This window comes from Silurus aristotelis (assembly GCF_946808225.1).
Source record: "Silurus aristotelis genome assembly, chromosome: 25".
Taxonomy (NCBI): Eukaryota; Metazoa; Chordata; class Actinopteri; order Siluriformes; family Siluridae; genus Silurus; species Silurus aristotelis.
The window spans coordinates 5848954-5862635 of NC_139598.1; the positions used below are offsets into that span (position 1 = coordinate 5848954).

Genomic DNA, 13682 nt, shown 5'->3' on the forward strand with positions numbered 1-13682 from the left:
TGTAAATAAAGAAACATAAAAAGGGGACGGTTTTATAAGAACATTATCAACAATGGACTTATGTGACTGCAGCAATATAGTTTATTGAGATTATTTTTACATAACATCATGTTTTATTCATCCAAATGAGTACATGTTTCACAGCCATTTTATTATACCTATTACAAGCATATATCGTAAATTTCCTTTCCATTATGTCACAGTATATTGTATGTTTTGATTGTCATAATAGATAATAAGCTGCTGAACTGTAGAATCTTTCTATTCTTGTATCAAACAAACTGCACTATCCATTCAGATAGTGCAGCCTGTTTTGGTCCATCCACATATCATGATGTTTACATCTTCCTCTTGCCGTTGTCTTTTGTTCCTTCTTTTTATTCATTTCAGTAATGACTTGTGTCGTTTACTTGCGTAGATAACTGAGCTGCACAACATCAAGAACATTACCAGAATGCCTCGGGAGACAAAGAAACATGCCGTGGCAATTATCTTCAGCGATGAGACGTCGAAGACATTTGCCTGTGATTCAGGTAAACGATCTCTCCATCCTCGCAAGAAAGTATTGCACGTTGCCATTATGCTGAACAGAGAGAGAGAGAAAGCGAGAGAGAGAGAGAGAGAGAGAGAGAGAGAGAGCATCTAAGCCACAACAGCAGCATTATTATGCACAGAATGTAAACAAATCAAGTTAATCTAGTAAGTGAGTCAGTATAAAAACCAATTACAAGATTATAAACCGATTAAAAATATAAAAAAAACACATTAGTTGAATCCACCAAAGCAACTAATACAATAACTTACTTGATGCACTAAAACACTGCTATAAGTACAAACCCAAAAATAGTTCACTTTACCAGAAAGGGATTTGATTTGCAAAAAAAGATTCACTTTTAGTGCCAATAACATCCACTTCATCCAATTTCCCTACTACAGCAGGTGTACTTTTTCCTTTCAATTTAGTCACAGGTCAATTCTTACCCACCAGCCAAACTCTCCCTTATTGCAAAAGGAATATTGAAGCCAAACATATCATACTCTAATTTTTTAATACATTTATGGCATTTGGCAGATGCAATTGTCCAGAGCGACTTACAACTGAGCAGTTGAGGGGTTAAGGGCCTTTCTCAAGAGCCCAGCAGTGGCAGCATGGTGCTGACCAATGACCAATCACAGATGCCCAAAATGGGTTACAGTTTATATATTTGCTTGACATTGATGTTGACATTGATATTCATTTATGTTGTAATACAATATGTATTATCCTATTGTCATACAAGTAAGAAATGCATGTTCAAGGTCCTTTAGAGGCGGGCTCAGTAGTAATCCTTGATGTTGTTCCCATTTGTGTGTGTGTGTGTGTGTGTTTGTATGTTTTTAGGTCTTGAGGTTATTACAGTTTCTATTAAACCTGTGAAGTTCAGATAATAAGTCAATAATAAGATTATTATATAGCCAGAAGTTTGTGAAAAGCTAACCATAAGATTTGTATGTGCTTTTTAAACATCTCATTTCACATTAATCCCAATTTGCTTTTATAATTCTCTCCTGTGTAGTGCCACTAAATTTTGAGGCCTTGGGTACAGTCAATGCTCTAATTCTGAACCCAAAGGTGTTCAGTAGGGTTGAGCTCACAGTTCCATAGCAGACCACTGAAGATCTTCTACTCCAACCCATGTAAAGCATACGTTCATGGAGCTTGCTATATGCACTTCATTGTCATGAAGGAACAAGTTTGGGTCTCCTAGTTAAAGTGAAGGGAAAATGTATTTTTACCACATCCTACAAGTGTGTGCCTTCAACTTTGTGTTTCCCAATACTTTTGTCTATATCGTGTATATCAACTTGCTAATATATTTGCTAATGACCTCTTGTATTTGCTTCAGGAATTCCTTATGGAGCCCAGTCCCCTCTCTCAGAACCTCTGACCTATTGCAAAGAAACTTTTTTAAGCTCTTCAAATACCAAACTAGTTTGCTGGCTGTTCCTTACAACTTTTTTTGAACCAGAAATGCAACAATCCAAAGATCTGGGTCATAATTAATACTTTGTTAAGATGAGATTAAATTTTCATAAGGAAAAGTGCAACAAAATTTAAAAAAATAGTCTGTTTACTTCCTTTTAAACTATTTTATTAATTAATGGTGTTCTTAGTACGCAGTTATTTATCTTAAAGCATATTATTCGGTAATTTATAGGATTTATTTATTAGCTACACTGGAACAAATAGAAAAGGGGAGCAGTAATGAGCACGAGAAAACGCACGTATGTCCGGACTCCTTAGAAAGATCCTGTGAGTTGAAAAGGTTAAAAAGAAAGTGCTGCATAGTGAGATCAGACTCAGTCAACCCTAACTCGTGGCTAATTAAAGACAATATAAAAGCCGGTATTGGAGAACACAAATGTCAGGGCTCAGTAAACACAGAGCAAAGTCTCACCACTTTATTATTCACTAGACCTACCTAATAAACTAGTGTAAATGTACAAGAGCAAAGAAAGTCAAGCGAAAGTATCAATTTAGCATGTTGTATGGAACGCAGTGTCATTTTAATACCTGTTGTAATGAGCAGTGCTTCAGGAAGTGCTTCCTCCCCTATGCTATTAGGCTTTACAAGATTAATGAGTTCGCAGATTACTTTCCGAACTCCTCCAACGTTAATCATGCAATTAATTTTATATCAGATAAAAACTTTAATTAGCAGGAAGTGTAAAGCACAGTGCATCATTCAGTAATCCGTATGCGCTTGTGAAAACTATTAGTATTTATCTGCCTTGTTTTGATCTGATTAAGCTTATTGTGTTTACACCTAAATCTTTATCTATATAGAAGATTGTTACTCTTGTATCTGCACAATATTTCTGCCCTGGGTGATTCAACTCATAGAACAATACAAAAATACCAATCCAGTGTGTTCCCCCTGGACCCCCTTAAGGTTGCCTTGTAAACCGTTTCGAGCACACAACTACAAATGAGTTAGTTTTAGCTGTTTACTAAAAACACATGGCTATGGTTTATGCACAGAATCTGAGGTGGCACACACACATAGCCTAGCAAGCACCTGGATTTGTGTAACTTCAAGCTTGAAAATGAAAAAATATCTTTTTTTTTTTGTCCACCAGCTGTTTGGCACGTCTGCGACTCTTTTTTTTTTTGACACTTGTTACATATTTGCACTCTGCTAAAATATGGGTCTGGAAGCCAGATTTTTTTCGCCATTTTCTTTTTTAAAACTGGGGTGTCCATCCATCTTTTCAATGAGACATCCATTTATTCTGTTATCTGTACGTGACACAAGATCCGAATCGGACTATGAAAGACACTAGTGCAAGATCATCAAGAACATTTTAACAAGACATAATGTAGAAAAAAAACCATTCATGACAAAACCAAGTGCAAGCAGAAAATCACAAAATGCAACACACATAAAAAACCTAGGCTTAACATTATGACACTATAACATTATGAGCGGTGAAGTGAATAACAAAGATTATCTCTTTATCATGGCACCTGTTAGTGGGTGGGATATAGTAGGCAGCGAGTGAACATTTTGTCTTTTAAAGTTGATGTGTTAGAAGCAGAATTTGCTTGAGTTTGGCAAGGGCCAAATTGTGATGTCTAGACGACTGGGTCAGAGCATCTCCAAAACTGCAGTTCCTGTGGGCTATTCCTGGTTTGCAGTGGTCAGGATCCATTAAAAGTGGTCCAAGGTAAAAACAGTGGTGAACTGGGGACAGGGTCATTAAATATAAATAAAATAAATGAATAAAATACGATAATAAAAATAAATAATAAAATGCAACCTGCTCACCAGAGATGCATGGTACCGCTCGTAGGCACTGGTTAAAAGTGGCGAAAAAAAAACTTTCCCGGGCCGAGACAAGCTAGCTAGCTTCGGGGTTGGCCGACCTTTAAATCAATGTTTAAAATGTTTTTTGTTTTTTTTTAATGTCCAAGAATAAATTAATTTATCTTCCTCCGTCAGCCATTTTGGGCATAAAAAAGTCTAACTCAGATGTATTGATGTGTGCAGCACGCTACAAACGTGTTTTGCTAGTCGAACTTGGCTTGGCTCTGACCAACCAATAAGAGGACGGAACAATTCTGATGCTTTTCTGGGCCAGCTAGTTGGCCATGTGAGGCAAATTTGAAATCTGATTGGTTAAAGAAACAACCCATTGCTAATATAGTTTAAAGTACATCGGCCAACATTACTTATTTTGAAGGCCCTGGGCAGATTTTGATTGACATGGCTGCACATAGAGGCTGAAATCTGATTGAACAAAAAATGTAACATCCACATACACATACTGGAAGCAGTGCAGCCAAAAAAAAATGTTAGGAAATGAAGAGAATAAAGTGTTGGAAATTATTACTATTATTATTTCTAAAAATTGCTTAAAATAGTTGACCAGACCTACATAGACATACAAAAACAAGAGGTCAAGATTGTTTGCTCGGTCAGAGACATAGCTGCATTGATGAATACGTAAAAACGATAACTAGAAATGACAATACAAGGAAACACAAGGACAGAATAATAATTGGGTACACAAGCTGAGCAGAACACAAGCACAAGCAGGTGCAATGCACAATGCAACATCTGACTAAGAACTGTTTATAAAGTGTTCTTGATGAAGGTGATCATGATGCACAGGGGTCTGTACTCAGAGGGGAATTGAACAATCGGTGTGCATACGAAAAGGCAGATTTCTGGCAATGAACAAAAAATAAAAAAAACCCTAGGAAATAAAACACAAAAGACATGACTGTGATGCAATCCTGTTGTAATGCACCCTTATCCACCTTCTATTTGTCAGTCAGTATGAGTTTGTGCATGGGCTATTGCTCCCCAAATTCAAATAAAAGCATAATAAGTCCAGCGTTTTAAAATAGTACCATCTTATAAGTACCATCATGCAACCCCACTGCCCTTCTGTGTAGACTGAAATATATTTTAGTTTTGCTCTCAGTCTAATGTCTGTCAACTGCCAAGTCACAATGCTGCTGAATGCTAAAATCTGACCAATCAAAGTGGTTTAATCTTCTATAACAGCCTTTCCGCTTCGGCAGTAGTTCCGGCTGTAATGCTAATCACAGGTTTATTGTGAATGCATTCTTACTGTATGTGACTTACAAATAAAATTTGAATCAGAATTTAGGTGGAAATGAACCATAAATATGTGTGTAATTCTTGAAAGAATTACAGTATCTTCAAGATTTATGAAAGACATTTGCATGGTCATTGCTTTGTAACAATCATAAGAAACTTATTTCAGGAAATGCTTTCCATGACAGTTTTTCCTGTACATTATTATCCAACAAACCACAGAAACTCATTGCAACCTTTTTGAAAACGGATGCTTACTGACATCCTAATGGGATTTATTAGCATATACTACGTAACAGCATGTGATATACAAGTTATCAAAAGTTTTTCTTTTGGTCCTTCATCCCTTAGATCCACTAGATATACCACCAATAGAAGGCAACACATTACCAGTGGAGACCCACAAGGACCAGTAGATTTTTCTATTCAATGCAATACAATTCCCATTACCATTAACCATTAAACTATTAAAACCATTACAGATTCTTTAAGGGTTTTTTGTTGTTTTTTTAGCAGGGGTAAAAGTTTTGTCTAGCTTCAAGAAAAAAAATGGAAGACTGGTGATGGATCAACTGTATATAGCTGATGTTCACAGATGCTTGAAAATTAGCAATCCCCAAGTCGAGTAGCTCATGGACTTTGTGACACATAAGACGTGAAACATGAAACGTGAAAAGTTCTGCCAGACGTATAGAGCGAGGCTATATGATTCAGATCGGGTCTCGTCCACCGCGTTTCGCTGTTTCGCCTAAAGGGAGCTAAACAGGCTCCGGTTATGGAACTATGAGTAAACACTCTCCTGAGGATTGAGGCCATCAAGGTGTTTCCTCGATCATACAGAGTCCTGGTTCTACAGCCGGTACTTCATAGTTTCCAAAAAGGACGGTGGGTTGCGTCCTATTCTAGAGCTACGTCAGCTAACATCAGTTTACTAATGAGACTTCGTTTCAAAATGCTGACCCTCAAGCGGGTCGTGCCTCAGATCAGATCCAAGGACTGGCTTGTCACAGTAGATCTTAATGATGCATACTCTCATTTAGCCATCCTTTCTTCTCACCTGAGGTTTGCTTTTGGGGTCGAAGCTTACCAATATCGGGTTCTTCCGTTTGGCCTTGCACTATCACCCCGCATTTCCTCCCAGACCTCAAAACCCTGATATTAAGCAGGAACCTTCCTCTTCTGGGTATCGGTATACTATTAATTCATCATTGCAGCCGGACTCTTCATATTAATACAGTCCAAATCCATCGTCATGGATAGTAAATGGCACCATCTCTGGTTATCTCAAGTTTTTTTCCAGCCGTCCCTGTGGAGCCATTCTTAGAAGAAGCAAGAAGTTTCCACTTCATGAGAATTTAATCCAGAAGTAGGGCATCAGGATTGACTGGGAGATCCGAAGAACAGAACTAAATAGGATTAGTGGTATCTGAGGAGCATGTGTCGCTCAACAACAATCAAGAGAGATAAAGAGAGAAAGGAAAAAGACACCATTAGGAAAGCCTACTGACATTTATGGTTAAAATGCATCCAATTGCCTGTATAAGCATATACAGTAAACGGGAGATGGTTGCAGTTGTAGTGCAGCAAAAAATGTTTTGTGTGCGAAACATTCCGAGGTCAGGTGATCAACGAGCAACAAACATGGAAACCGAACTAGATCGAGAATGTAGCTAAACAAAAATATACAGCGGCTGATTGCTGAACAATTCTTTGCAAAATGCACTCAAATGAACAGGAAAACTAAATGCCGGTCTGAGAAATCAAGACACATATGCAATACGATCAATGATTATACAAGGGCAAAGATGAGACAGGAATCAAAACCGAGCAACATAAACAAACACGACAGCTCGGGGGAGCGCTCTGTAGCGCCGCGGGCAGTTACGTGCACTGAGCGCCTCTGCACACAGGGGAATCCCTGTAGGAGAGCATGAAATATAACAAATACATTTCGGTTTGACTTTTGAACGGAGCATGCCTCCATAGAAGCCGAGTAGCATATCATTGTCACAATGAAGATGTTCTATTCACATATTTAATCCAATATAATTCAATTCATATTTATTTGTGTAGCGCTTTTAACAATGAACATTGTCTCAAAGCAGCTTTACACAGATAATGTGGTGATAAAGAATAAGTTTGTTCTTTATATGTGTAAGTTTGTCTCTCGTGAGCAAGCCAGTGGCGACTGTGGTAAGGAAAAACTTCCTGAGATGGCATAAGGAAGAAACCTTAAGAGAAACCAGACTCTGGGTGGCACCAAATGTCCATTTATTACAGATAAACGTTGAGGTGTGCAGTGATAGAGATCAGATGCAAACTCTAGTACTGAGTCAGTGTAGCAGACTGTTGACATTAACTACAGTCCAAATCCATCCTCCAGCTTTCTTGTTATTGCCAGCTTGGTGGTGTTGGGCTTGAACCTCCAACCTTCAGATCAGTAACCCAGAGTCCAAACTAGTGAGCCACCACATCCCCCCTGCTGTAGCTAGTTTTTGGAGGGTCAGTGAAATGCTGAGGCCAGTTGTTTTGTGTGTGAGATACTGAGATAAGTCCTGCTGAGAAATCGTTATCACCTTCCAAATGTTCTGTACCGCCACAGTCAATCCAGTTATCCCAGATATCACCGATTCCCAGCTCCACTGTTGGAGTCCACACAAAATAAAACCAAAAATAACACCATAAAGGACATGACAGAGTAAATACACACATAAATAAAACTTCAGATGATGTACAATTCAAATAAAAGTAGGTCTTCATTACGTTCAATAATTTATGGTGCAACAGTTAATTCCCCCTGTGGTGTATTCAGATGGAAGCTCCTTCCATAGGCAGCATTTTTCAAGCAGGGATTTTGCTTTCGCAGAAACGTCTGAGCATATTTAGAAGGTATTAAAGGGACTGTGGTTTTCTCTCTAGAGAAAAAATTGAGAAGAGAAGAGAAAGGGATTTTATAATTCTGTGGTGTGTGCAGTGGTTCATTGTATACATATTTTAGTATCCATGTTTAAAAATATAAATGTTTTTTTTTCTTTATTATTATTATTACCCTCATAGATTTTACCAAATATAATGGTTTAGCACTAAAGTTATTTTTAAGATAGGATCAAGATCATATTGGAAGGCTGACTTTTCCTATCCTATTGGAAGACCCTTGTGGGTCTTAGTAAAGTCATGTACTGATGTAGTGTAAGGAAGCCTGGGGTGCGGTCAGCCTTCCAATTCATCCCAAAGGTGTTTAATAGGGTGTCAAGATTTTTTAAGATTATATTTGTCACAAACAGTTATGAGGTGGTATTAAAAAGTTTAGAGACTAATGGTGCTAACTGGTGCTATTCCGACCATGTGTGTTTCCACGTTTGCGATTTCATCATGGACAGCAAGTTAGAACAAAGGGCAAACGTGAAATTCCGCGTTAAACTGCACAAATCTGCCACAGACACATTTGACGTGACATACATTCAAAATACGGCGATGCGGCAACGAGTCGTTCGAGGTGTTTTGAGGTGTTATGAAGAGCGGAAGAACATCACTGGAAGACGACGAGAGATCAGGAAGACCTTTAACGAGCTCAACCCCCCAAAATTTTCTAACTATTCTGCAACTTGTGCGTCTGAGAACAATCCACATGATTTCACTTCTGCATTCAACCCACTCACCAGATTTGGCTGAGATTAAATTAAAATGAAAGATGAATTTTCAAAACAAAAGGTCGCTGTTTTGACGTTATTGTGGAGATCCAGCGCAAATCGCAGAAGGTGCTTGAAATGCTTAGAAAAAAAGCCTTCCAGTGCACGTTCAAAAAATGGTAGGAATGCTGGGAGAGCTAAATGATGGGAGTAGCAGGAATGCTGGGAGGTGATGGTGTGTAAATGTAGACAAATAAAGTACTTTCTTGTAAACAAAGCTATTCTTAAAACTTTTTGATACATATAGTTAATACATCTTGCAGGGAAATCTAAACCTGATCGGCTGCACAGAAAACAGTGCAATAAATTAAGGAACTCAATAAGAGAAAATATCAGAAAATATATTAGGTAATGATAAAGTGAAAGTTAAAAATAGTGCAAATATATATTAAATCTGCCAAAGAAAAAAAAAAATTGTATGGAATGTAATGAAGTATGACTATAACAAAACCAAAAACAGTAACAGTAACATTTGGGTTGAGGTCAGAGCTCATTAGCAGGCCTCTCAAGATCTTCCACTCCAACCCATGTAAAGCATATCTTCATGGAACAGGTTTGGGCCTCCTAGTTAAAAATGAAGGGAAAACTATTATTGGTCCAGGGACATCTTATAAATTTGTGGGCCCCCAAAATTTTGACAACAGTTTGGGGAAAAATCACTTCTGGGGAAATCAAGACTGGAGAAATCAAGTGTCCAAATACTTATGCCCATATCATGTTATTCTAAAAACAATGTGAGTTCACGGTGTGTGAGTGTGAACAGTGTGCATGACAGGGATAATTATACGCCCTTTTCTCATCATCGACTTTTTTGTCACCCCGTCTTGGGCTGTTAATTCGCCCTTGTTCTAACACCCCATGCACACACGCACACGCACACGCACACGCACACACACACACACACACACACACACACACACACACACACACACACACACACACACACACACACACACACACACCATTTTATTGTGAGGAGGTGGATATAGAGAAAAATGCTGGAAGAAATGATGAATAACCTCCCAAGTGTTCAGGACAGAGCATATGTGTGTGTGTGTGTGTGTGTGTGTGTGTGTGTGTGTGTGTGTGTGTGTGTGTGTGTGTGTGTGTGTGTGTGTGTGTGTTTATTGGGTGGGTGGGTGTGTGGGTGTGGTTGATTAGACTTTAACACTATGTAGATTTACTGTCATTACCAGAAGTTATTAAAATTAAAATTTATTAAAAAAATTCTTGTTAAATATTTTTTAACTGCAGTTAGTCTGCACCTTGCCAATTCACTTAGCCAGAGGTGTTGCTACGGGTTTAGAGACACTCTGTAAGTTAGTTATTGTTTAATAAATTCTAACCTCATGAAATCATAAGATTTGACTGATATGTTTGTCAAATATAGATAGATATTGATTATAATAGAGTATTGATCTATATTGGTAATGTAAACCATGTTTGGTTTTGACAGATAAAGAAATATATGTCAGATACTTGTACGTATATGCCCTGGCTACATAAAGTCCCATGAGCAAATTCTACATTAACATCTACAGTATGTGACAGTAGTTTCGCATAGTAACTAATTCCATAACATGCATGATGTTACACAATATAATAAAGTATATGCATCCTGATATTAAAGTATATGCATCCTATAAAAAAAACTTTTTCCACATATATTTTAGAGTAGTCAATTTGCAGATTGTATAGCAGAACAGATTTACTGTCCTCCGAAAATAACTTACAGCCATAATTCTCAAAATAGCTGGCAACAAAAGTGAGTACACCCTAAGTGATAACAGTTGTATGTCGCTTGAGCCACATGTTCTATTCATCACGTTCATTGTTTTGTCTGCTTAATAGGACCAAACAAATTTGTGTATTTTGTATTAAAGCAGTTAAAATTTGGTGCTTTGAGTAGAATTCTCTCATACTGACCACTGGATATTTAACTCAGCACCTCATGATAAAGATTCTCTGAGGATTTGAGAATTAGAATTGTTACTCTCCACATAGATGGCCGAGGCTATAAGAAGGTTGGCTCAGCTCAGCTTCTAACATTGATCAAAAGGTCTTAAAATCCCACCACCACAAGCTGCCACTGCTGGGCCTCTCAACTGCTGTTGTAATGAGATAAATGTAAGTTACTCTGGATAAGGGGGTCCGCCAAATGCTGTAAATGTAAACCAACGCTCATGACGCTAAATTAACTTTTGTTGTACCAGGTCCTTGTGGAATTGAGCCTTATTAGTAATATATTCTGGGTTGTGTTTTTTTTCCCCTGAGGAAAAATGTGTTCACTGAGGCTCACATGATGGCAGATTTGACTCTAAAGGGCTTTTCACTGTTACTAGCACAAGTGTGTGGTATTTGCCAATTGAAACTTGATTGAATATTCTATACAGCCATCAAACTTCAAGAAAACAATCCACCTATTATAATAAGTTTTTGGTTAATATTTTCTAAAGTAGTTGAGTTTTTTCTTTTTCAAACATTTGCTTAAATGCAGCAATTTACAAGAAAATTTGGCCAGACACTGCTATTAATTCAGGAAAGGTACAATACAATTAGATATTATAATATTACAAGACATAAAAGGTTATATTTAATAAACTAGAATGACACAGAAAAAACAATTGAACCCCACTAACTGAAATTTTATTTTCTATACTTGGTGAAAATGTATTTGTTTGCAATGACAGCTTCAAGACTCTTCCTGTATGATCAAACTATCACTCACAGTGCTCAGGTGGAATTTTGGTCTATTCTTCTAAACAGAATGTCTTTAAATCTTGAATATGCTCCGGAGGGCCCTCTTGAAAATCTTGGACTCCAGTTTCCTTCATAAATGCTCTATTGGGTTAAGTCTGGTGATTTATTACGCGTTCCAACAACTTTATTTTATTCATCTGGAACCAATTCAGAGTCACCTTTGCAGTACGTTTTGAATTGGTGTCCTGCTGGAAGGTCCACCTGTGTCTCATCCTCTTCCTGGTGGATGGCAACAGATTTGTCTCAATAATTTCCCAGTACATTACTCCATTCATCTTCCCTTCAATAATATGGATTCTGTGGCATGAGAAAGAAACATCCCCATACCATGATACTTCCACCTTTAATCTTCACTGCTGGTGTAGTATTTATTTTTTTTGTTCAAAACCATTTCTATTTTAAATGTTGTGGCTTCTTGCCAGAATGTTTGATTATTTCTTGTCTGATCAGAATACAGTATCCTATCAATTTACAGACCTTCCCAAATTTTGTGTAGCAAACATGCTCCAATATGCCTTATCTTCAATAATGGAGCTTGGTGGTGGGGCACATTGCCTATTGTTTTTTCCCTGACATCTGCTGCTTCCAATTTTACTGGAGCACTTTCTGAATGGTCCTTGGCTGTTGGCCTATTGTTGTGACTATCATTCTGACCCCTGATCAGAAATCTTGTGAGGAGCTTTTATGCATTGCCAGTTGATGATGATCCACTTCCAGGTAATAACCCCAATAGTGCTCACAGAAGAATTTGGGAGTTGTGAAATCAATCATTACCCAGTTCTATGTTATAAATAACAATCATCTTGTCACAAAGTCTTGGGAGAGCTGTAGTAGAACTTTTATGGATTGTATTATTTATCTGTGTAGATTTCTAAAATGAATTGAAATGTCTGTTCAAAATATCATTAATTGCTGCACTGGAACTGTGTTTTATAAAAACAATGTTGGCAGGTTAAAAACTTAGAGTGCATCCAGAAAGTATTTACAGCTTTTCACTTTTTTTATGTTTTATGTTACAGCCTTATTACAAAATGGATTTAATTCTTTATTTTCCTCAAAATTATACAAATAATATCACATAATGACAACGTCATTAAAGTAGTTTGTTTGAAATCTTTTTGAAAACAAGTTATTAAAAATAAAAAACAAAAAAAATCATATACATACTGTTAGTATTCACAGCCTTTGCTCAATTTTTTGTTGAAGCATCTTTGGCACTAATTACAGCCTTCAGTCTTTTTGAGTATGATGCTACAAGCTTGGCACACCTATTTTTGGGCAGTTTTCCCATTCTTCTTTGCAGAACCTCTCAAGCTCCATCAGGTTGGATGGGTAGCTTCGGTGCACAGGCATTTTCAGATCTCTCCAGAGATGTTCAATCAGGTTCAAGTCTGGGCTCTCACTGTAGCCACTCCTTTGTTATCTTGGCTGTGTGCTAAGGCTCGTTGTCCTGTTTGAAGATGACCTCTTGCCCCAGTCTGAGACCCAGAACTCTCTGGAGCAGGTTGTCATCAAGGATGTCTCTGTACATTGCTACATTCATCTTTCTCTCAATCCTGACAAGTCTCCCTTGATACAATCCTGTCTCTGAGGTCTACAGACAATTCCTTGGACTTCATGGCTTGGATTGTGCTTTAACATACACTGATAACTGTGGGACCTTATATGGACAGGTGTGTGCATTTCCAAATAATGTCCAATCAACTGAATTTACCACAGGTGGACTCCAAACAAGTTGTAAAAAACACGTCAAGGATGATCAGTGGAAACAGGATGCACCTGAGCTCAATTTTGAGTGTCATGGTGAAGGCTGTGAATACTCATGTACATGTGATTCTTTGTATTTTTTTTATTTTTATCTTTAATACATTTGCAAAGATTTTAAACAAACTTTTTTCATGTTTTTGAGGAAAGTAATGAATTAAATCCATTATGGAATAAGGCTGTAACATAAAATGTGGAAAAAGTGAACTACAGTGAATACTGTGTATTTTTATCTCTATTGTAGATAAAAATCTACCAATACAAAACAAGACTTAGACTAACCTTAAAACTTATAAATATAAAGCAACATGTAGTAGACAAAACCTCCAAATACAAAACAACATGGAGACAACATCTCCTA

General features: G+C 37.4%; 1 protein-coding gene across 1 annotated transcript in view; it reads left to right on the plus strand.

The window, feature by feature from the left end:
* The window catches only part of dok6 (docking protein 6), an 80745-nt gene that overhangs the window by 42898 nt on the left and 24165 nt on the right, over positions 1-13682 (plus strand). The window contains exon 3 of the mRNA XM_083530314.1: positions 419-533. Within this exon, the coding sequence (XP_083386440.1) occupies positions 419-533 (115 nt within the window). The remainder of the gene's footprint in view (positions 1-418; positions 534-13682) is intronic.